Genomic DNA, 20,779 nt, shown 5'->3' on the forward strand with positions numbered 1-20,779 from the left:
AGCACCATACCAGTGGCCTCCCTAAGGAAGTCAGTGAGGCCCAGCAAGAGGCAGCATACACAGAACAAAGCAGCAGTCCACCTGCAATGAGTCAGAATGACTTTACTTAGGAAATAAGATCGTGAGTGGGGGCTGGAGTGCCCTCACCACTTAGATGCATTCCACATAGCTCCTAGGAGGCAGCTGCCTTGTGTCAGAAAGGCGGAAGCCTGGTTTCACAGCATCCTCTACACTAGAGGCACCAGTTCAGAGCCAGCTACTGGGTCTTACAGTCCCCATCACTGCTATGGGCAGTCTTTACCTTCTTCAGCTCCTTCTGTAGCTCTGATTCAGCCACCATGACCTCCTTCGGCTTCTGATACTGTGAAGGGAACCAGGAAGACGATAAAATTCAGTACTGCCTTCCCCCTACACCTTCTCCATGCACAGTCCTTCTTTTCCCTTCTAACATGGAGAAACTGGTTGAATGATTTACTTAGCTGATCTGGCAGGATAGGACCAGAACCCAAATCCTGCAATTTTTTTCTACCACTCCTCTGTCTTCTTGCAGCTCTGAATCATGTAACCTGGCTCTTCCCTGACCCCCACCCTATCCTTCCTCAGCTGACTGGGAGAATGTTCTCAAACACGCACTCCAGGGGACGGGGAGCTCTACAAGATGCAGTAGATAAAGAGGAAGAACCTCTCCCCAGTGCAGAGGCCAAGAAATCCGAACAAATCTTACAGAGATGATCAGGGTGCAGTTGGCATGAGCAAAGCTCAGCAAAGAATCATCCAGAGGTAGCTGGAATCTGTCTAGGTCAGGAATGGAGAACTTCTTGTAGTACCTGTGGGGATACCAAAGGGCCATTGGGGGGCCTGGCAAACTGACCCAGGTGATCCCAACAATTAGCTACTAGGCTGCTGGCCAGCAAGCTTTTACAGAGTCCCCCCTACACTCCCACTTTTCACATAGACAAACTAGTTAAAACATTTGCAGAAGCTGGGTACGTGGTTCATGCCTGTAACCCTAGCCACTCAGGAGGCTGAGATCTGAGGATCATGGTTCAAAGCCAGCCTAGGCACTAAAGCCTGTGAGACTTTTTTCTCTAACCACTAGAGAACAGGAAGTGGGGCTGTGGCTCAAGGGGTACGGCAGTGCCCTTGAGCTGAAGAGCTCAGGGACAGCGCCCAGGCCCATAGTTCAAGCCCCATGACTAACAAAAACACAGAAACAAAGAAAAAAAAAACATTTTCAGAGTTTTATGAAAATACCAGTCTTAGAGCTCAGTGGCCAGCCTTTTGGTCAGTCTCAACAGAAGGAACGCAGAGCCAGGTATAATTCTGTGACTGCAGCAGAGGCACAATGACCACACTGCAAGGCTGAGGATCCCTAGGCAGAGAGAAGCTTCCTGGAACACACAAAGAACTCAGGTAGTTTGGGCCTCTTCTGTACCTCAAGCTTCTTTAAGGTCATTGGGACATGGAAAAATTGCTCTAAAGAGTGACAGGATCGGGGCCAGGAGTTTGGCCTAGTGGTATAGTGCTTGCCTAGCATGCACGAAGACCCAGGTTCGATTCCTCGGTACCCCACATACATAGCAAAAAGCTGGAAGTGGTGCTGAGGCTCAAGTGGTAGAGCTCTAGCCTTGAGAAACTCCAAGGACAGTGCTCAGGCCCTGAGCCCAAGCCCAGGACTGGCAAAAAAAAAAAAAATGACAGGATTAAAAATATCTTTGACCTTGCCCAAAGCTGGGGATGAGATTTCCCCCTGAAGGCTTTGGCTACCTTTTCCTTTTTGGGTACCTTTCAAGTCCCTGTTAGTATAAGCGAAAGAAAACCCACAAGGAGAAATGTCCCTGGGAGAAGAAAGTATGTGATTTGTTATGGAAGCTGGATCTCAGGCTCTAGACTCCCTTCACTAGCTTAGAGGACCCATCCCACTTCTTTCATCTCTCCCTCTCCCTCCCTCTCCCTCCCTCCCTCTCTCTCCCTTCCTCCCTCCTTCCCTCCCTCCCTCCCTCCCTCTCTCTCTCCCTCCCTCCCTCCCTCCCTCCCTCCCTCCCTCCCTCCCTCCCTCCCTCCCTCCCTCCCTCCCTCCCTCTCTCTCTCTCTCCCTCTCTCTCTCTCTCTCTCTCTCTCTCTCTCTCTCTCTCTCTCTCTCTCCTCTTTCCTCTCTGTTGTGGGGCTTGAACTCAGGCTCCGAGCACTATCTTTGGGCTTTCTCAAGGCTAGCACTCTATCACTTGAGCCACAGCATCACTTCCAGTTTTTCCTATGCATGTAGTATCAAGGAATCAAACCTGGGTCTTCGCACATGCTAGGCAAGCATGTACTACTACTAGGCCAAACTCTTGACCCACTCCCTTCTTTTAACGTGGGGTATGTGAGGTGTGTGTGTCTGTGTGTGGTGGGGTTGTTTAACTAAAAATCAGATAGTGAAACCAAGCCCATTATATATGTGACGGGATTTTTTTCCGGGAGTCTGACCCTTTGTCAAGAGGGAGCACAGGCTCAGAGGGCAAAATGTCCTATATGTTCTCTCCAAAGTTGTCAGTAAAGTGTGTAAAGTGGTCAGAGCGCACAAAGAAAGCCCCCCTCACCAGCTCTAACAACAGGCCCATTTGGCACCTTCCTAGGTGGAAGCGTGGCCTGGGCCCTGGCCAGGAGCTGCCAGACCTGTCACTTGGGCAAAGCCATCACTTTCTGCTCCAGAGGTTGTGTGGGCTGCAAAGGGAAACGCCTCCGGCAGGTACAAACAAACTCAAGTGAGGGGCCTGGAGAGGATGGGCTTTTAATACTTCAGAGGGGCCTGGCCCTTGTGGTGACAGCTACCTCAAGTCCACTTCAAAAGCCCCCGATGCCCTGGGGACTCAGAGAGATGACATCAATGCAGTACTCTGCCCCCTGTCCTCCCAGCCCAAATCCCTAGGTTCAGCAGAGCCTCTGGGGCCCCTCTCCTCCCAGGTTCCCCACTCCCACCAAGGTGCTGGGACCCAAGGCAGGAAAAGAATGTTTACTTAAAGGCTGACAGTTCAAAAGGAGTGGGGGCTGGGAGAACCTAATGGCATCGCAAGTTGCTTTCTTTTCCAAAGCTCTGCCCCAGGGAAAGGCGATCCATCTGCCTGCAACCCTGAGGAATGCCTGCCACATCCTCTTCCTAGCCAGCCACTGAGGGCTCTTCCTGGGGCCCTTGGTCTAGCTAGCAAAGGTGGCAGACACTGATAATAGGGGGAGTCAAAGGTTAAACAGCAGAGATTAGGTGAACACAAAAGCTTGTTAGGAAGTGTTAACATCTTCCTGGCAAATATACACAAAAAGCAAAACCAAGAGAGAAGCACTCCACCCACTCCCCTAGCTTGACTAGTTCAGAAGGGGGAAAAAAATCTCAGGACTTGGCCTCAAAGGCAAAATCAGGGTCTGAGAAAGAGCTTGAGGTGCCTAGCTTGCCAGATTCCATATCCTATACCTACCACCAGCCTAGGGAACTGCAGCATTAAAAACCCAGAGGGTCAGCTTTAGGGTCTCTTGTTTATTGGGTGAGGTTAAACTTCTCCTTAGAGGCTTCGGACAGCTAAAGCTCAAAGGAGGCAGGGGACAGCCAACTCATTCCTTGGGTCTATTCTCCCAGCCTAGGGTGTTACCACCACCACACTGTACACTTGACTTTCTCACCAACAACAGGGTAAGAGAAGAACCTGTGCTTCTGGAAAAATCAGAATGCTTAGTCTTAGGCATTAATGATGTCCTATGGCTTGAAATGGTTGTACTTTGTTGTTTTTTTGTTTGATTTTGAGAAAGGTTCTCACTATAACCCAGGTTGGTCCCAAACTCTCATCCCTCCATCCTCAACCTTCCAAGTACTGGGATTACAGGCACCTCCATGCCCAGATGTATAAGCTGGGAATCTAAAGAGGAAGAAGAAACAAGAATCTACCCTTGTCTACACAGGCACTGTTTTAGTTTCTGCTAAAAGGTATTTGTATGTATTCAAGGGAAGAGAGATCTGACTTTCTCCCTGCCTTAGGTTACTGTTAGTTGCAACTACACATCAAAATATGACTTTTTTTCTGATGCTCAAGATTGAACCCAGGGCCTCACACGTGTGAAACACATGCTAAACACACACTTAGCTATATCCCAGTTCTCAGTTGGCCTTGAACTCAAGATCCTCCTGTCTTTCTTCCCAAGAACTGGCATTACAGACATGCACCATACCCATCTGACCTTTCTTTTGTAATGTTTGCTTTGTGCAAAATACTACACTAGACATATTTAATCATCAAAACCTTTTCAGGTTGGCTACTTGCAATATACCTTTACAGAAGAAGAAAGTGAGGCAGAGAAGAGTTAGGTAGGTTGCCCCAGTCATAAAGCCTTGTGTATGGAGAAGCCTTACTATAAGTAAGTTCCTCAAATCTAACCTGTCCACTTCTATGTTTGTATCATAAAGTAAAAAATTACCTGGTCTACATTTCCTGCATCTGTCCAAGTAGGGGCAGATAGCGATGAGGGGAAGTCAGATTCCTAGGGTCTTTCCCCCAGGCAGGTCTATTAACAATCTCTAGCCATCCTTTTCTTGAATAGCCAAAGTCTTCAAAAGGCAGTGGAAGCTGGGTGCTAGTGGTGGCTCACACCTATAATCCTGGCTACTCAGAATGCTGAGTTTGAAGCAGAAAAGCCTGTGAGACTTTTATCTCCAATTAACTATCTAAAAGCCCAAGTGGAGCTGTGGCTCAAGTGGCAAAGCACTAGTCTTCAGCAGAAAAACAGGTCCTAAGTTCAAGCCCCAGTACTGGTGCACGCACACGCAGAAATAGACACTTGTAGGGACTCCTGGCCCTGCCACTCTGTGGCCCCGGAGCAGGCTGTGTAACTTCTGGGCCTCAATGTCTCAAAATTTTCTCCTATAGAAGGCAGCTAAAGGGCTGCTATGGACAGTCATGTAGGCCCCACCCTATGCCTCTCTTCATCTTGCTTGGCAGGTGTCCAGAGAAGTTTCCAACCAGTCCTTCTCTGGGACCATCAGCAGGCAAATCTTAAAGCTCAAGTTCTGGGCAAACCAGTCACTCTTACAACCCAGTAGCCCTCGACAGAGTCACAATGTACATGCACATATCCAGGGCTCTCAATCTACCAAAGGGATAGTTGAGTCCAACTATCCTAAATTTATCTAATCACAGAATCCTTTTTTCTAATGATTCCCATTAACACCTTCCATGGTGACAGTATCCTTGATGTCAAAATCAGCTAAGCTCTTCAGATTTCATTTTCTAAAGAAGATCTGCTTCTGGCTAGCCATTACATGGGATGGGTGTGTGTATATGATATCAAACAATCTGTGAGGTAGCTATAAGCATGTTCCCAACACAGATGAGGAAATCCAAGTGCTCCAGAAGCTAAATGGTAGATTTAAGCCAACATCTCCCCACTTCCTTCTTCCTACACAAACATTCTTGTCGGAACCAGATGGTGTCAAAATATAATCCTATAAAATACTTTCTTCCTTCCCTGATTCATCTGTCACTAATATCTGAGGACAAGGATACAGCACACTAGAATCAATTCTTTTAAGCAAAGTGGCCAACCCAGATCTTCAGTGACAAAGCAAGTCTGGAAAAAGCAACTTGGTATGGCTTTGGTCAGGAACCAGGGTAGGCACGGACCTTTCAGGTGAAGAAAAGTTGAAACCACAGAAAAATGCAGCAGTACAACAGACACTGTAGATACTTGAGTATTGAAAGAGAAGATACCTATCTCCTTTAGACAGGTCAGTTCATCATGCTAACTTTCTGCATACATTTATAGAACCATTAATATATAACACCAAAATAAAAATATGGAGCCAGGTGCCAGTGGCTCATGCCTGTAAGCCTAGCTACTCAAGAGGCAGAGATCTTAGAAGTAAGTTTGAAGCCAGCCTAGATAGTCAAATCCAAAAGACTCCTATCTGAAAGCAACCAGCAAAAGGCCTGAACTGGAGGTATGACTCAAGTGGTAGTATCAGCCGTGAGTCTAAAAGCCAAGTGAGAACTCAAGGCTCTAAGTTCAGGTTCCAGAACCAACATATGGGCATGTGCACACACACAAGAAAGAATTAAAATATGGATCCTTCCCACCTCTAGATGATGTGATAATCAGGAAACACGATTTTTTTAAGGTATCCTGAAAAAGCTAGACCCTGCTGAAAGAATTGCAGTCAAAGGTAGAATGTCACCAGCTCCAGGATCAGGAAAGAGCTGCTCAAATGTCTGGATGGACTGTCTTAACAGAGGGAACTACAGGGTCAGAAATAAGCCAGGCTTGGACACTAGACCAGTGGTTGGCTCAGTGTAGGTTCCAATGTGGATACTAAAATATTCCTTTCGGGGGGGGAGGGAAACGGGTACCAAGACATGTGAAAGGGTATCAATGTATGTGAATTAATGCACCTTCTATCTGGCAAATATCATGTAACCCTTTTACTAATTACAATAAAAATAAATAAATAAATAAATAAAATATTCCTTTCAAAGCTGGGTGCTGGTGGCTCATGCCTGTGGTCCTAGCAACTCAGGAGGCTGAGATTTGAGAATGGCAGTTGGAAGCCCAGCTTGGGCAGAAAAGTCCACCCCCCGCCCCCCCCACCGACTCTTATCTCCATTAACTACTCAAAAACTAGAAGTGACAAGTGGTACAGTGCTAGCCTTGAGTACAAAGAGTGTACAGGGACAGCGCTGAGGCCCTGAGTTCAAGCTGCACAAATGGCATAGGTAGGGAGAGAGGGAGAGTAGGGGAGAGGGTGTGAGAGAGAGAAGGAGAGAGAGAGGAGGGAGAGGGAGGAAGGAGAGAAAAGGAGAGAGAGGGAGAGAAGGGGGAGAAAGAGAAACTCCTTTCCCCCTTTGGGGAAACCCTTACCCTTGGGTACCACTCCCCTCTAGGCATTTTTTAAGGTCCCTCCCCCTCCCCCTGGGGTACTGGAATGCGCTTCTAGAAATGGAGCCCCAAGCTAACAGCGCCACCTATGGCTGGTAGCATCCAGGAGATGGGGCCCAGAGGATCTGTGCACAGATGAATTTTTTGGTGAGTTAGCTAGCCTTTCTTCTTTCAGTCCCTTGTAATCACATTTCCGCCTGATATCTGTATTCGACAGTGACCTCTGGGGGACAAACAGTAGGCAGCAGCCAGATCCGCAAAGTGCTAAGCTGCAGATTCAAGTGCTATCAGAAGCACTTTTGTTCTCAGTTTGGACCCAGGGCCTTTTACACCAGGGAATGCTTGCTGAAGTATGGAATTTGTTTTCCTACAGGCAATTTCTCTGTTGTCTGAAATTGCTAAATTCCACTTTAGGCACTGACTCCTGTTAATGATGAGAACAATAACTGGGATAAACTGCCTTTTATCTGAGGGCTTCAATGTGCTTTACAAACGCAAACTCTTATTATTATGACTTTATAGACAAGGCACACTGCAGGGGCTGCTAGTTGTATGTACAGCAATAACCCTGAAATGAATTCATTCATCTCTGCCCTTTTCCCTGTCCCCTTAACCCTGCCAAAGTGGTGGGGTATGGGGGTCATAAGAGGAGGGCAGAACCCAGGGCTGTACCGGGGAGGTTGGGAGGGGCCCTGATTCCCTATAAGCTGCATGGACCTGAGAAAAGAGAGAAGGGGAGACTAGAACACAAGAACTGAAAAGAAAGACAAGGAGCTAGGTCCTCCTGACTACCTGGAATGCAGTGGAAGGAGACCCTTGGGGAAAGGCTTAGCACCCCATTAGACAGGCTGGGTATGCCTCACAGCTTGTGAATGGGTAACCTGAAAAACCTCCCATCCCAGTGCCCCAATGTGGAGTTGGCCTGATATGTAATCCCCCTGGCCTAGCCTAAAATGCATTCATTTCTTCTCAGCCAACAACCTGCCATCCCACTAGCAGACAGAAAGGAGTCGTTGAGTGGCCCTTCTAAAACAGATTGCCAGAGACTTCCAAAGCACCTGCCACTTTCCTTTAGTCCAGGAAGGAACTGGGGTTACTGCTGACCATCCAGTGCTTTAAAACCCCCTAACTCCCACTTCAGGCACGTGTGCTTCCAAGCTATGCCTCCCTGACAGCTCTGACAGTGATGCCACTAGGCCAAAGCCACCAAGGATCAGAGCCAGCCAAGAAGGCAAGGTCTCAATACCCTTAGGACAGAATACCCAAGATTAAAATTAATGTCCGCATGATTCCCGCATGCTCTCATTCATTCAAGCAAGTCAGTGAAGCTGGGTGCCTTATATTAGGGATTGCAGCATGGAGGCAAGTGCCCCTAGGGTTTAGTTTAGCCTGCCTTCCTCCCTCAGACTAGAGGAAGGAGGCTGATTTCTGGGGTAAGGCACAATCTGGGACCTGCCCCCACCCCACTCATGCACAAGCAGACTGTAGGGCTACTCACTTTTTGTTGGTAGTTTTGACAATGATGCAGCGCTCCTGGGGGGCCGTGTGGACACGATACACATCTTTTGGGTAGGGGAGATTGCGAATTCGCCACTGAAAACTCATCTTGGTATCCTTGCGCATGAAGATAGGCTGCAGAAGGCAACTCCAACTCATGACTGGTCCTGGGGAAGTCGTGGGAAGGGATGACGCCCACCCTCCCCAAAGTTTCACCAGATGGTGACCCTTAGCTCTTCTCCAGAACTCCCCTCTGAGGCCACCATTGTATGACACTCCAGGCCTGAGGGCCCTAACCTTTACGCATTCCCATGAAGTGTGGCCAGGTGGGCACACTGGAGGAGTAAACAAGTAATACCCCCTGCCCTGCGAGGCCAGAAGTCTCCCCCAGCCCCCACAAGACCAGAACAAATGGACATACATTGGCATTGCTTTCCTTGATGAGCTCGGGCCCCAGGCTCCCTGCTCCTGGAGGGGCTGGCTCTCCTACTTCAAGCTGCCACTGGCCCAAGGCTCCCAGGGCACTTTTCATACGCCACTTTCTCACTGGGGAGAGAAGCAAGCAATATGATTAGAGTCAAGAGAGGATCTCTGCTGTTTTCTGTGGAGGCTCCAGCATGTTATCAGGTCACTGAAACAGGATACAAGTACAAGCTTTGGTCTGTGCAATGAGCCTTGTTCATCTGCAGGAAATACACAGTCTTCCTAGAGCATTTCAGTATCTGACAACTGCAAAGGCCATCTCATGGATACCCAGACAAAAGGAATTGAAAGGAAACTCTCAGGTGGTGCCAGTGGCTCCCACCTATAATCCTAGCTACTTCAGGAGGCTGAGATCTCAGGATTGCGGTTTAAAGGCAGAAGTCTGTGAGGTTTTTGTTTTGTTTTGTTTTTTGTCAATCCTGGGGCTTGAACTCAGGTGAGCCTGAGCACTGTCCCTGAGCTTCTTTTGCTTAAGGCTAATGCTCTACCACTTGAGCCACGACACCACTTCTGGCTTTTTCTGTGTATGTGGTACAAAGAATCAAACCCAGGGCTTCATGCATGCTAGGCAAGCACTCTATCGCTAGGCCACACTCCCAGCCCTGTGAGACTCTTACCTCCAGTTCACCACCAGAAAACTGGAAGTGGAGCTATGGCTCAAGTGGTGGAGTGCTAGGCTTGAGCTGAAGAGCTAAGGGACAGTGCCCAGGCCGAGTCAAGCCCCATGACCAACAAAACAAAGAAAGAGAGAAAGAAAGCAAGAATGAGTGAGAGAGAGAGAAAGAGAGAGAGAGTGTCAGTCAGAGGAGCAAAGGGGAATCCACAACCTCTAAAGTGTGGCACAAGGAAGAAAACATAGAGGTTTGACAAATATAATTTCTCATAATAGGAAAATCTGGATTCCCAAAATGAAATTTAGATGCATTTTTCCCCTTCAAAAATGTGTAAAAAAAATGAAGAGGGTAAAAGCTGTTTAGCAGGTTTGTATCATGATTTAGAAATTTGAAATATGAAATTCAAGTCAGGTGCCAGTGGCTAAATCCTAAACTCAGTGCCAGTAATCCTAAACTACTCAGGAAGCTAAGATCTGAGGATCATGGTTCTAAGCCAGCCAGGGCAGGAAAGTCCATGAGACTCTTATCTCCAATTAACCAGAAAACTAGAATATATATACAATTCATTCATTCCATGCCAAGTGGCTTAAAGAAATACCTGAAAAGATTATTTATATGAAATCAGGGCCAAGAGGTATAGCTGAATTGCAAAGCTTTTGTTTAGCATACATAAGACCAGGGATCAATCCCCCGCACAGATATACAAATCTTAGGTATACATTATATTTTAAATTCACTATTTATGGAACATCCGGTGTGACTTGTTTTGTAAAATGGAAATTATTTGCATTCGCCACTTGGTAATTCAAATAACTAGTAGCTAGTCCCAGGAAGTCCAGGGGCAGGATTTTCCTGAGCCTCACTCAGATCTGTCCTAATGATAGCTGCCATGCAGTCTGTCAGGGTGGACAACCTCTCCAGGCACCTTTAGTACTTCCTGCCTGCCTGGAAACTGACATCTTAAGGTATCCTTCAGTAAGCACCAACCCTGCTGAAGACATTAGCCTCCAGGAGCCACCTCTCAAGGAGCTGACCAGCTCAGACAGTACCTGGAAGACTACAGTGGGTACACCTGAGTATGTCTTCTTTTTAGGGGGGAGAGGGTGGGTTTGGTGGCTCCTGTGAGATCCTCAGTGGCAGGCCAGCAGACAGTCTGCCTTTAGTCCTAAGCACATGTGCCAACCCTGCATGCCCTTGATGTGGTAAAGAAGGCATATGAGCCAAGCACAAAGTATGCTGTAAAATTAGAATTTTCCCTTGAATATGTACTTTTATAAGGTCTGCTGCATTCTGCAGTGTGATTTTATTACATCTTAGGGCCAAAAATTCTCTTGAGAAACACATTTTCAAGTTTATAATGAAAATTAATAAGGAAGAGTAAAACTTGGAAATAGGCTTTATAGGCAACTTCCTACCGCCTCCCTCTCCCCAAACAAATACTTTCTTAAATGAATGATCTGTGACCAAAAGTACATTCAGTGTTCTTACTATAATACCTCACTTAACTGGAAGACAGTCTTCTGGGGGCCTGTCATAGTCACAAACTCAAAAGTGACAAATATCTCTGAGCTGCAGCTTATTGTAACAAGATCATGTATCCTGTTCTGTATGCTAAGAACAGATTATTCCCTGTTCTGTGTCAATCCATACCTAAAATACTATGTGTTCTGAGGATGCAGCTCAGTGGTAGAGACCGTATCTAGCATTGTGAGGCCCTGGTTAGATACCCGGCAGCACAGGGGAGAAAAAAAAGTTATGGGTTCAATAAATAAGGCAGGAAATTACTGTTTCCCCAGGCATACTGACAATAGGATCTGGACAGCCCACATGGAAGGGCAGAACTACAAAAGCACTTGGGACCACTTAGTGCAAGAGCAAGCAAGTACCCCTAATCCCATGTCACTGCTACGTGACAGAATTTAATCACACATTTTAAGGGTGGAAATTCCTTTAGAAAATGTCTAGTCCAGAGCCGGGAGTTTGGCCTAGTGATAGTGCTTGCCTAGCATGCACGAAGACCTGTGTTTGATTCCTCAGTACCACATACATAGAAAAAAATGCCAGAAGTGGTGCTGTGGTTCAGAAGTGGTGCTGTGGTTCAAGTGGTAGAGCTCTAGCCCTGAGGCAACCCAAGGACAAAGCTCAGGCCCTGAGTTCAAGCCCAGGACTGACAAAAAAAAAAAAAGTCTAGTCCAATGCCTATATCTTAAATGATAGCATTTCCCCGCCCCCCATGTTTTCGTTAACTATTGCTACTGACAGAAATGAATTTTTAAAAGCCACAGTAAAAATTCAGGTCTCTTGCCAAGTGTGATGAATGGGACATGCCCAACACTTGGGAGACAGAGGCAGGAGGATCACTGAGCTAAGGCCAGACTGGCATATACAGCAAGACTCTATCTCAAAATAAGCCAGAAGGTAGCTCATGCCTGTAATCATAGCTAATCAGGAGGATGAAATCTGAAGATTGTGGTTTGAAGCCCAGCTTAGTAAAAAATGTCCATGAGACCCTTATCTCCAATTAACCAGAAAAAGCCAGAAGTAAAGAGGTGTACCTCAAGAGGCAGAGTGCCCATTTTCAGTGAAAAAGCTAAGGGAGAATGTGAAATCCCTAGTTCAAGCCCCAGTACACATACTTACACGGAAGGAAGGAAGAAAGAAGGAAGGAAGGAAGGAAGGAAGGAAGGAAGGAAGGAAGGAAGGAAAGAAGGAAGGAAGGAAGGAAGGACAACGAAATTATTCTACCCCAGTCCACAATCAGCAATAAGAGGCTAAACTATAATCTAAAATGTTCAATTAAACATATATAATATTTAGAAAGGTTTCTTTCAGTAGCTCTGTTTCCTTTTGGCCTCTAAATAATAAGCTTTGGTTATCAATTTTAAAAAAAAGACAGTTGAGGAATACCTAGCTAGCTGGGACTAGAGAAGTGAGGCTGTTAAACTGGTATCCCAAGGCACATTACCAATAGTACATTACCCCACACTCCAAGGAATGCTGGGTCTCCACAGAAATGCTCCCCAAAAGGACTTGGAACCCCCTCACTGCTGGCTTCCTCATTCTCACCTTAAAAGCCACATGGGTCACAGGAGCTTGTGCTCTTGGCTACTTCACTTTATCATTTTTTAACCCCTTGAGAGTTCAATTCTTTGTTAGACTATAATGCAGCTGCCAGGAGGCAATATCTAATGCATGATTTGAGCGAAGTTACTTTTCCCATGCATGTGGGCAGCAGTGCACATGTGCAAAGATACACTTTGTCTTGTCTTTCTTGTCCCTGTCTTTGTTCCTACGCTCAAGGACAGCTCCCGCGGCAACAGAAGACTGTTTCCACCTGCTGTCACTCTGATTTGATTATATGGTAAACCCAAACTGGTGTGTGGAAGGCAGCTCCCGGGGAGGCTGCCATCTCTTGCCGCCTGAGCCAGGGCCAGTCCTTGGAAAGGAGACTTTCAACGACCCTGTAAAGGGTCTGATGGGGAATATATGAAGGAAGCAGCGCCTGGGGGCTTTTTCCTAAGTCAGCAGGAAGCAAGCTGATGTCCCAGACTGTTGAAAGAGGCCCCATCTTTCAGGTGGGCTGGAAAGTAGAGGTCCTAAAGGCCTCTTTCCCCAAAGCTCTAAGGTCTGGCCCACTTCCAATGTGGATAATTACATTCCCCTTTCCTAAATACTCCCTGCAGCTTAAACTGGATGCAGGATTCTTCTTTTCTGCCCTAAAACACTGCAACATTGCTATGTGGCTATTAAACAGCTGCCGTGGCCCATCCCTGAGGAGGCTGAAGGGAATCGAGTGGGTCATTTATAAAGCCGCTCAAGTGCCTGGGGATGAAAGTGCTCAATATCCTCCAAATGCGGTCTGCGGTGGTTAGGCTGGCGGTCAAATACCAAAGCAGATTAAGCGGTAATCCGAATGTAATCGCTGGGGGATGGCCTGCCCTTCAGCCTCTGCCCCCCTGGACATGCTGTGTTCTTCTGGGGCCGGTTTGATGTTCCGATCATTGTTACAGGGCCCTTCAGTTTTTTCCTCTATGAATACATACAGCATTCATTGTGGGGGGTGGGAATGAATAGCCCCTCAGAGGGTAGAAAAAAGATGACACTAACATGCTTATTAACACTGACTGGAGAACTCTGTCCCAGACAGATGCACACCTATTAGCAATTCTTCTCTGTAAATTACTTGGAGCTTTTCTAACACAAAATCAGTATGACCAATTATCAAATTTGTATATTAGTTGGAAAAATGAAAACTTTGTATTTACTGTCACAAGAACCATGTCCTTATTTTATTGGCAAAAGCCAACTTGGCTCAGGTCCTTGGGATTATTTATGCTCAAAACTAACAGTCCAGCACAGAGGCAGGTGCCTGATGTCCCAGCTTCTTGGGAAACTGAAACAGGAGGCTGCTTGAGCACAGGACTTTGAAGCCAGCCTGAGCAACACAGCAAGATTGTCTCAAAAAAAGAATTTATAATGGGCGGAATTTTTGCAAGAACAGCTGGGGAAGGGGGGAGGGGTTATGGGAAAAAGAAAGAAGTAAGAAAAGGACCAGTTATTATTCTTGGGCTGGGGCTCAGTGGCTAGAGTGGGGTATTCCTCACTACCCGTAAGTCTCCACTAAGATCATTCTCAAGAAAGAAAAAATTAATAAGAAATAAAGACGGGGCTGGGAATGTGGCTCAGCAGTAGAGTGTTTGCCTAGCATGCATAAAGACCTGGGTTTGACTCCTCAGTACCATAAAAGCAGAAAAAAAGCCAGAAGGGGTCTGTGGCTCAAGTGGTAGAGTACCAATCTTGAGCAAAAAAAGTTCAGGGACAGTGCCCAGGCCCTGAATTCAAGCCCTAGGACTGGCAAATAGACAGACAGACAGGTAGGTAGATATGTAGGTAGGTAGGTAGGTAGGTAGGTAGGTAGATAGATAGATAGATAAGACTGACAGTGAGATAGAGAGATAGAAAGAAGCTGGGCGCTGGTAGCTCATGCCTATAATTCTAGCTACTCAGGAGGTTGAGATCAAGGATCTCACAGTTCAAAGCCAGCCTGGCCACGAAAGTCCATGAGACTCTGGGTTATGGAGTTCTACAAATGAGGGAACCTGGACTTTCATATAATTTCATGTCCAAGCACAACAAAGAGGCCTGGGTTGTGTGTGTGTGTATGTATGTGTGTGTGCACGCGCGTGTGTGCGTGCAGCCTGGCAACTATAGCTGCTTTCTTTGCTCTGTGTGGAGAAGAACAGCAGCACCGGAGGCTGCAGTAAGGGGCTGTGACTGGACTAGCTGGGCTGTGGTGGTGGTTAGCCACGTGACCTCTGCTTTCATAAGTCCTCCCCTGTTAGGCATTCCAAGGCTGTCACCCCCTGGGAACACTATAAATTACAAAGCATTGTGAGGATATTACTACTGTATTGGTTTCCACCAAATCAGTGTCATATGCTAAACACATCAAGATTTTTAATAGTACCAGACTAAACCAATTGGGAACAGAGCCCAAGCAGCTCATAATAAGAAGGGATCAACACTTCACTCTGCAACTGAACATGCGCAGGACACACATTTTGAGACTGGAGACTAAGAGAATACAAACCAGTATAATCCATGTTGTCGGTTCTAGACATTTATGAGCTGTCAGAAAGAGGGAAAAAGAAATTCCCTCACCAATACTATCTGTCGATCAGGCCCAGGAAGAAATTAAAGTCAAGAATAATGGCAAGAAAATACCCCAGCCCAGATTCCATCATTGAACTTAGCATTTCAGGTGGAACTTAATAAAGAGACCAACTCCCACTGCTGACAGCCTTAGGCCTCAGGTCACAAGCCAGTCACCCAGCTTTAGGAAGTCAGTTAATGCTGATACCCATACCTGGGAACAGAAAATACACAAATCAAAGAATTCCCAGAAATCTTAGCTGGAGCTCCTATTCATGAGCCTATTCTTCGAAGAAAAAACTGGAGGAATAAAAATGACAATGCTGCAGAGTCACCATTTCTACCCCCTTTGATTCATCCACTCAAGATGAGAGTCTTATTCAACTGCGCTGCCTTGGAGGCAAGATCAGAAGCTGCTGCTTTGTGATGCTTGCTTGACTCGGATGTGGCCTCCGAAAGCAAAACAACAAAGTAAAAAGCCTGCAGTGAAATCCTACCCTTGCTCTACTCAGATACAAAGCCTACTTCAAAACCACCTTCTCCAGGAAGGTTTCTTTCCACCTGGGTCTCTGTATCCCCAGTCCCAGCTTAGAAGAATTACTCACCCCTTCATTTATCTGAGAGCTGGAATTCACTGGTCAAAAGGACTCCAATTTTGCTTTCAGTATCCAAGCAATGCTCAGGAACAAGAATGTCCATAGGCCTCAAGTCTCTTCCAGTTGCCATCTCAGTCCTGAGCTCCTTCCCCGAGCCTAAGACTAGGAGTATTCAACTAGGCCTAGATCACCCCCATGTGTTTCTAGGGCCCCGTTGGGAGCCTGTAACTTACCAAGTAGTTCACTTGTCTTCTCATCATATTCTTCAGCCATTTCCTTCCCGTCTGGAAACAAATAGTGCACCTTCCTTCTCCCTATGCACAAAGCAGAGAACGCCTTACCTCCCCTTGCTTTGTTCCTTGTAGATCAAGGGGCAGAACCAGAAAACCCCAGCAGCCCTGGGAGGACTGAGAAACCCTGCCAACCCTCCATTGAACTCTTTGCCAATTATCACCCACCACTGTTTTAAAGCACATCCTGGGGCTCACTTCCTTTCTCTGAAAGGCCTTTGCTCTAGCCTTAACTAAAAAGAGCTCAGGGATAATGCCCAGGTACTGAGTTCAAGCTCTATTATTATTATTATTATTATTATTATTATTATTATTATTATTATTGTCAGTCATGGGGGTTGAACTCTGGGCCTGGGTGCTGTCCCTGAGCTCTTCAGCTCAAGGCTACCGCCCTACCTGTGGGCCTGGGCATTGTCCCTGAGCTCTTCAGCTCATGACTACCATCCTAACCCTTAAAGCCTCAGAGCCACTTCTGCCAGGGTTGACTTTGAACTGTGATCCTCAGATCTCAGCCTCCTAAGTAGCTAGGAGTAAAGGTGCCAGCTACCACACCTGGCAAGCCCCATTATTGACAAAAAAAAAATAAGGCAGAACATTGTTCCAAGGGTTTATCAGGCATTTTTCTAGCAATTATCACTTTATGCTTCATATTCTCCAAAGCCAAATCTGCAGGTGGTTTTGACAAAGCATACCCACACAATTGTTAATGTATTAGTTTTTTGTTTTGGGGGGAAAAACCCTAACATCATTTTGTGACAACATACATAACTTTGGCTGATGAACTATTTGTTTAAATATTGTCCTGTTGACAACAGTAGTAGTGAACAGATTTTTGTTTTGTTTTGTTTTTATTGGCCAACATTTATTTAAACTGTGTGACAAATAATCTTTCTGGAAATTAATGCTTTTTTATTGTCAGGGTAATGTATAGAGGGGTTACAGTTACATTCGTTGGGTAGTGGGCACATTACTTTTTATACATTGATACCCCCTCTCATGTTTTTTGAACAGGTATTTGTATGCTCATGTTTAAAGCAGCATTATTCATACGTCAATCCAAGTGTCCATCAAGAAATGAATAATCAAAATGTGGTGGGGAGATGTTGGGGATATTATAATATTCAGACACAAGATATACAATGGCTGAAGTCTGAGGACATTATGCTATATGAAATAAGCCTGTCTTAAAAGTCAAATATTGGGGGCTGGGAGTTTGGCTCAGTGGTAGAGGACTTGCCTAGCATGCACAAAGACCTGGGTTCAATTCCTTGGTACCACATACATAGAAAAAAAGCTGGAAGTAGTGCTGTGCCTCCAGTGGTAGAGCATTAGCCTTGAGAAAGCCCAAGGACAGTGCTCAGACCCTGAGCTCAAGCCCCAGGACTGGCAAAAAAAAAAAAAAAAAAAAAAAAAAAAGCCAAATACTGGGGCCGGGAGTTTGGCCTAGTGGTAGAGTGCTTGCCTAGCATCCACAAAGGCCCAGATTCAATTCCTCAGTACCACATACACAAAAAAAAGCTGGAAGTGGTGCTGTGGCTCAAGTGGTAGAGTGCTAGCCTTGAAGAAAACCCAAGGACAATGTTCAGGCCCTAAGTTCAAGCCCCAAGAGTAGCAAAAAAAAAAAAAAAAAAGTCAAATTCTGAGGGCCTAGCATGGTGGCTCAAGGGAGATTAGACTCAGAGGAAGGTAATTCAAAGCCACTCTGAACAAAAAATATAGCAAGACTCTGATCTCAACAAAAAAGCTGGGCATGGTGATATGTACCTATGATACCAACCACATAGGAATAAACAGAAGAATCATGGCCTGAGCAAAAACCTCAAGATATTATCTGGAAAAAAATGACTAAAGCAAAATGGGATGGTGGCATGGCTTAAGTAATAAAGTGCCTGCATACCAAGTATAAAGCCCTAGTACCAAATATTTTATGATTCACATTAAATAAGATCTCTAGACTACTTAAATTTATAAGAAAAATCCAGGTGCTGGTGGCTCATGCCTATAATCCTAGCTACTGAGAAGGCTGAGATTTAAGGATTATGATTCAAAGCCAGCTTGGCAGGAAAAGTCTGTGAGGCTCTTACCTCCAATTCATCATCAGAAAACTGAAAGCGATGCTGTGGTACAGAGCAATAGCCTTAGCGAAAAAGCTCAGTGACAGTGCCCAAATGCTGAGTTCAAGTCCCACAACAACAACAACAAAAAAAAAAATTATAAGAGATAGAAAATAAGAATGGTGGTTGCCAGAAGCTGAGGAGAGAAGAGAATGTGGTTGTTAGAGTTTAATTAATAGGCCTAGAGTTCAGCTGAGGAAGATGAAAAGGTTCTGAAGATGGATAGTAATGGTTGTAAAACAATGTAAATGTACTTAATTCTTCTGAACTATACAATTTAAAATGGTCAAAATGATGAACATTGGTACCTCATTCCTGTAATCTAAGCTACTTAAGAGGCTGAGATCTATCAACCCAGAAAGAAAAGTTTGAGAGACTCATCTCCAATTAACCAGCAAAAGGCTAGAGTCAGTGGGGCCCCTCAGGAGGCTAAGATCTGAGGATCAGGGTTCAAAGCCAGCTGGGGCACGAAAATCCATAAGACTCTTATCTCCAATTAATTACCAAAAGCCAGAAATGGAACTTTGGCTCAAGGGACCAACAGGAACAACACCCAGGCCCCAAATACAAGCTCTAGGACTAGCACAATGAAAAAAAAAAGGCTGGATTACTAGTGTGGACAAGTGGTAGACAAATGTGAGGGAAAAATGACAAGCAAAAGCCCAAGCTCAAGCCCCCACCCCCAATACTTTTATTTTTTTAAAGGTTAAAGTTTATGGTATGCAATTTTTAACCACAATAAAAAGACAAATGCCACTGTCCTATGAGATAATATCCAAAATCTTGTGAATAACATAAAGCAATCAAAGTATGCACCAAATTATCTGCAATTTCTACCACTTCCTCTTATTGCTCCTTGAGAAAGGGGACTCTTTTATTCACCTTTGTAGCCTAACTAGCACCTAGTGCTTGACACAATGTAGGCAGGTTTTTGTTTGTTTGTTTGTTTTGCCAGTCCTGAGGCTTGACCTCGGGCCTGAGCACTGTCCTTGGGCTTTTCTCAAGGCTAGCACTCTATCACTTGAGCCACAGCACAACTTCTGACTTGTCTATGTATGTGGTACTGAGGAATCAAACCTGGGTCTTTGTGCATGGTAGGCAAGCACTCTACCACTAGGCCAAACTCCCAGCCCCAACACAATATAGGTAGTTTCTTATAACTGACTGGGCAAATACTTTCATATCATTAGTTTTGTTACTACTTAAGTGGCCAGCCATATATTTTCACATCTCCATGCCTTTATCCTTTCATCAAATAGCTAACTTTTTTTTTCCTGTGTAGCAAATACTTATTAACTCTTTAGATCTTAAATATCTTAAATATCTCTTAAATATCACCTCTTCTGCTGGGTCTTCCTTCAAAGAGACAGTAATTTCTACCTTCATATTCTCATGCCATTTTGTACAAAAGTCCAAACTCATTGACATGTGCTAGTATGTATCTGCATGTCTTTCCTGAACACTTTGTGAAGTCCTGAGAGAACAAGTCTTTTTCTAACTTCTCTACAACAGAGCTTGGCAACCAGAAAATGCCTCCTTAAATGTTGTATTTAGGAACAAATTAGCAGCTGACTTTAATTTCCATAAACCCCAGGATTCCCCCAATGACCTCTACTTGTGGCTATGAGTCCCACAGCTAGTTTTAAAGCTTCAGGAATTCAGACCTAATTCACTCTGGCTGCCAAGAGGGTCCAGGAAAGGACCTAGAAGCACAAGGGACCCTACACTGAACAATGTAGCGTGGACCGATGCTAGGATTGTATACCCTTGTGCAACAATGCCAGGATTGTATACCCCTGTGCCCACTCTTCTGGAAACAACCCTTGGACCTTGTTCTATCTTCCATGAAGACACAGAGTACATGTAGAGATTCCCTTTACAAAAACAGAAGGCTGGAAGGACCTCAGAGGTAACAGTGATAGCCAACCCACTACAGGTTACAATGAGGGACATGAGAACCAACCAGGTAAAAGGGCTAACTGGACACTCCAGGGTGAATCAATAGCAGAGGGGGACTAGAACCCAGTTGTTCCCTAACACCCGTCTACCATGGGCAACAGGACTCCCAAATGAACGTTCGTGGGGTCCCAAGGTGAAGATTCAGTTGTGCCACTGAGTGAGATGAGAAATCTGTGCCAGAGGAGCCCATGGGAACGGAGTGGGGAAGAGGTGGTCTATGACTTGTCAGTAGAGGGAGGGGAAAGTCGGCCGTTCAGGACCCTCACGAGGAGCAGAAGGTATCATAAATGTGAAAAGCCACATTTATTAGCAACAGAATCGGAGCGGAGCGAAACGCAGGGGAAGCTGGTGGGTGTCCAGAGACATCCCGTCGTGGCTCTGGGCCTCAGTTTCCTCATCTGCAAAAGCAGAAGCTGGACTGGCCGAGAGCTGAGGTCCTCCAGCTCTGCTGACTAGATCCTGAGGTCCCTCCCGGGGCCAGAGGGTCGGACCCGAGGGGAAGGGCGAGGGAGCTCGCGGAGGACTCAGTTACCGTCCTGCAGCAGGGCAGTCTTCTCCGCCGCCCGCAGACTCTCCAACCAGCCGGTCACCGCCATCTTCCCTTCACCCGACAGCGTGCCGGGCCGCTGCCATGGCAACGCTTCCGCCGAGGGTCACTTCCGGTTGACCCGGAAGGGGTT

General features: G+C 45.9%; 1 protein-coding gene across 2 annotated transcripts; it reads right to left on the reverse strand.

Moving 5' to 3' along the window:
• Positions 1–82: 82 nt before the first annotated feature.
• Dpcd (deleted in primary ciliary dyskinesia homolog (mouse)) lies at positions 83–20,740 on the reverse strand. Of its 2 annotated transcripts, XM_090346039.1 has the most exons (6): positions 20,632–20,737; positions 15,970–16,050; positions 8,813–8,937; positions 8,393–8,526; positions 725–827; positions 83–361 (listed from the first exon to the last, which is right to left on the reverse strand). In XM_090346039.1, the coding sequence occupies exons 1-6, from the start codon at positions 20,693–20,695 to the stop codon at positions 257–259; spliced, it is 612 nt and encodes a 203-aa protein (XP_090202165.1). In that variant the 5' UTR covers positions 20,696–20,737; the 3' UTR covers positions 83–256. The 2 variants fall into 2 exon arrangements, with proteins under 2 accessions (XP_090202165.1, XP_090202166.1); XM_090346040.1 differs by lacking the exon at positions 15,970–16,050 and having other exon boundaries at positions 20,632–20,740.
• Between the last annotated feature and the right edge of the window lie 39 nt (positions 20,741–20,779).

This window comes from Megascapheus bottae, chromosome 15 (assembly GCF_031878675.1).
Source record: "Megascapheus bottae isolate mThoBot1 chromosome 15, mThoBot2.hap1, whole genome shotgun sequence".
NCBI classification, from domain to species: Eukaryota; Metazoa; Chordata; class Mammalia; order Rodentia; family Geomyidae; genus Megascapheus; species Megascapheus bottae.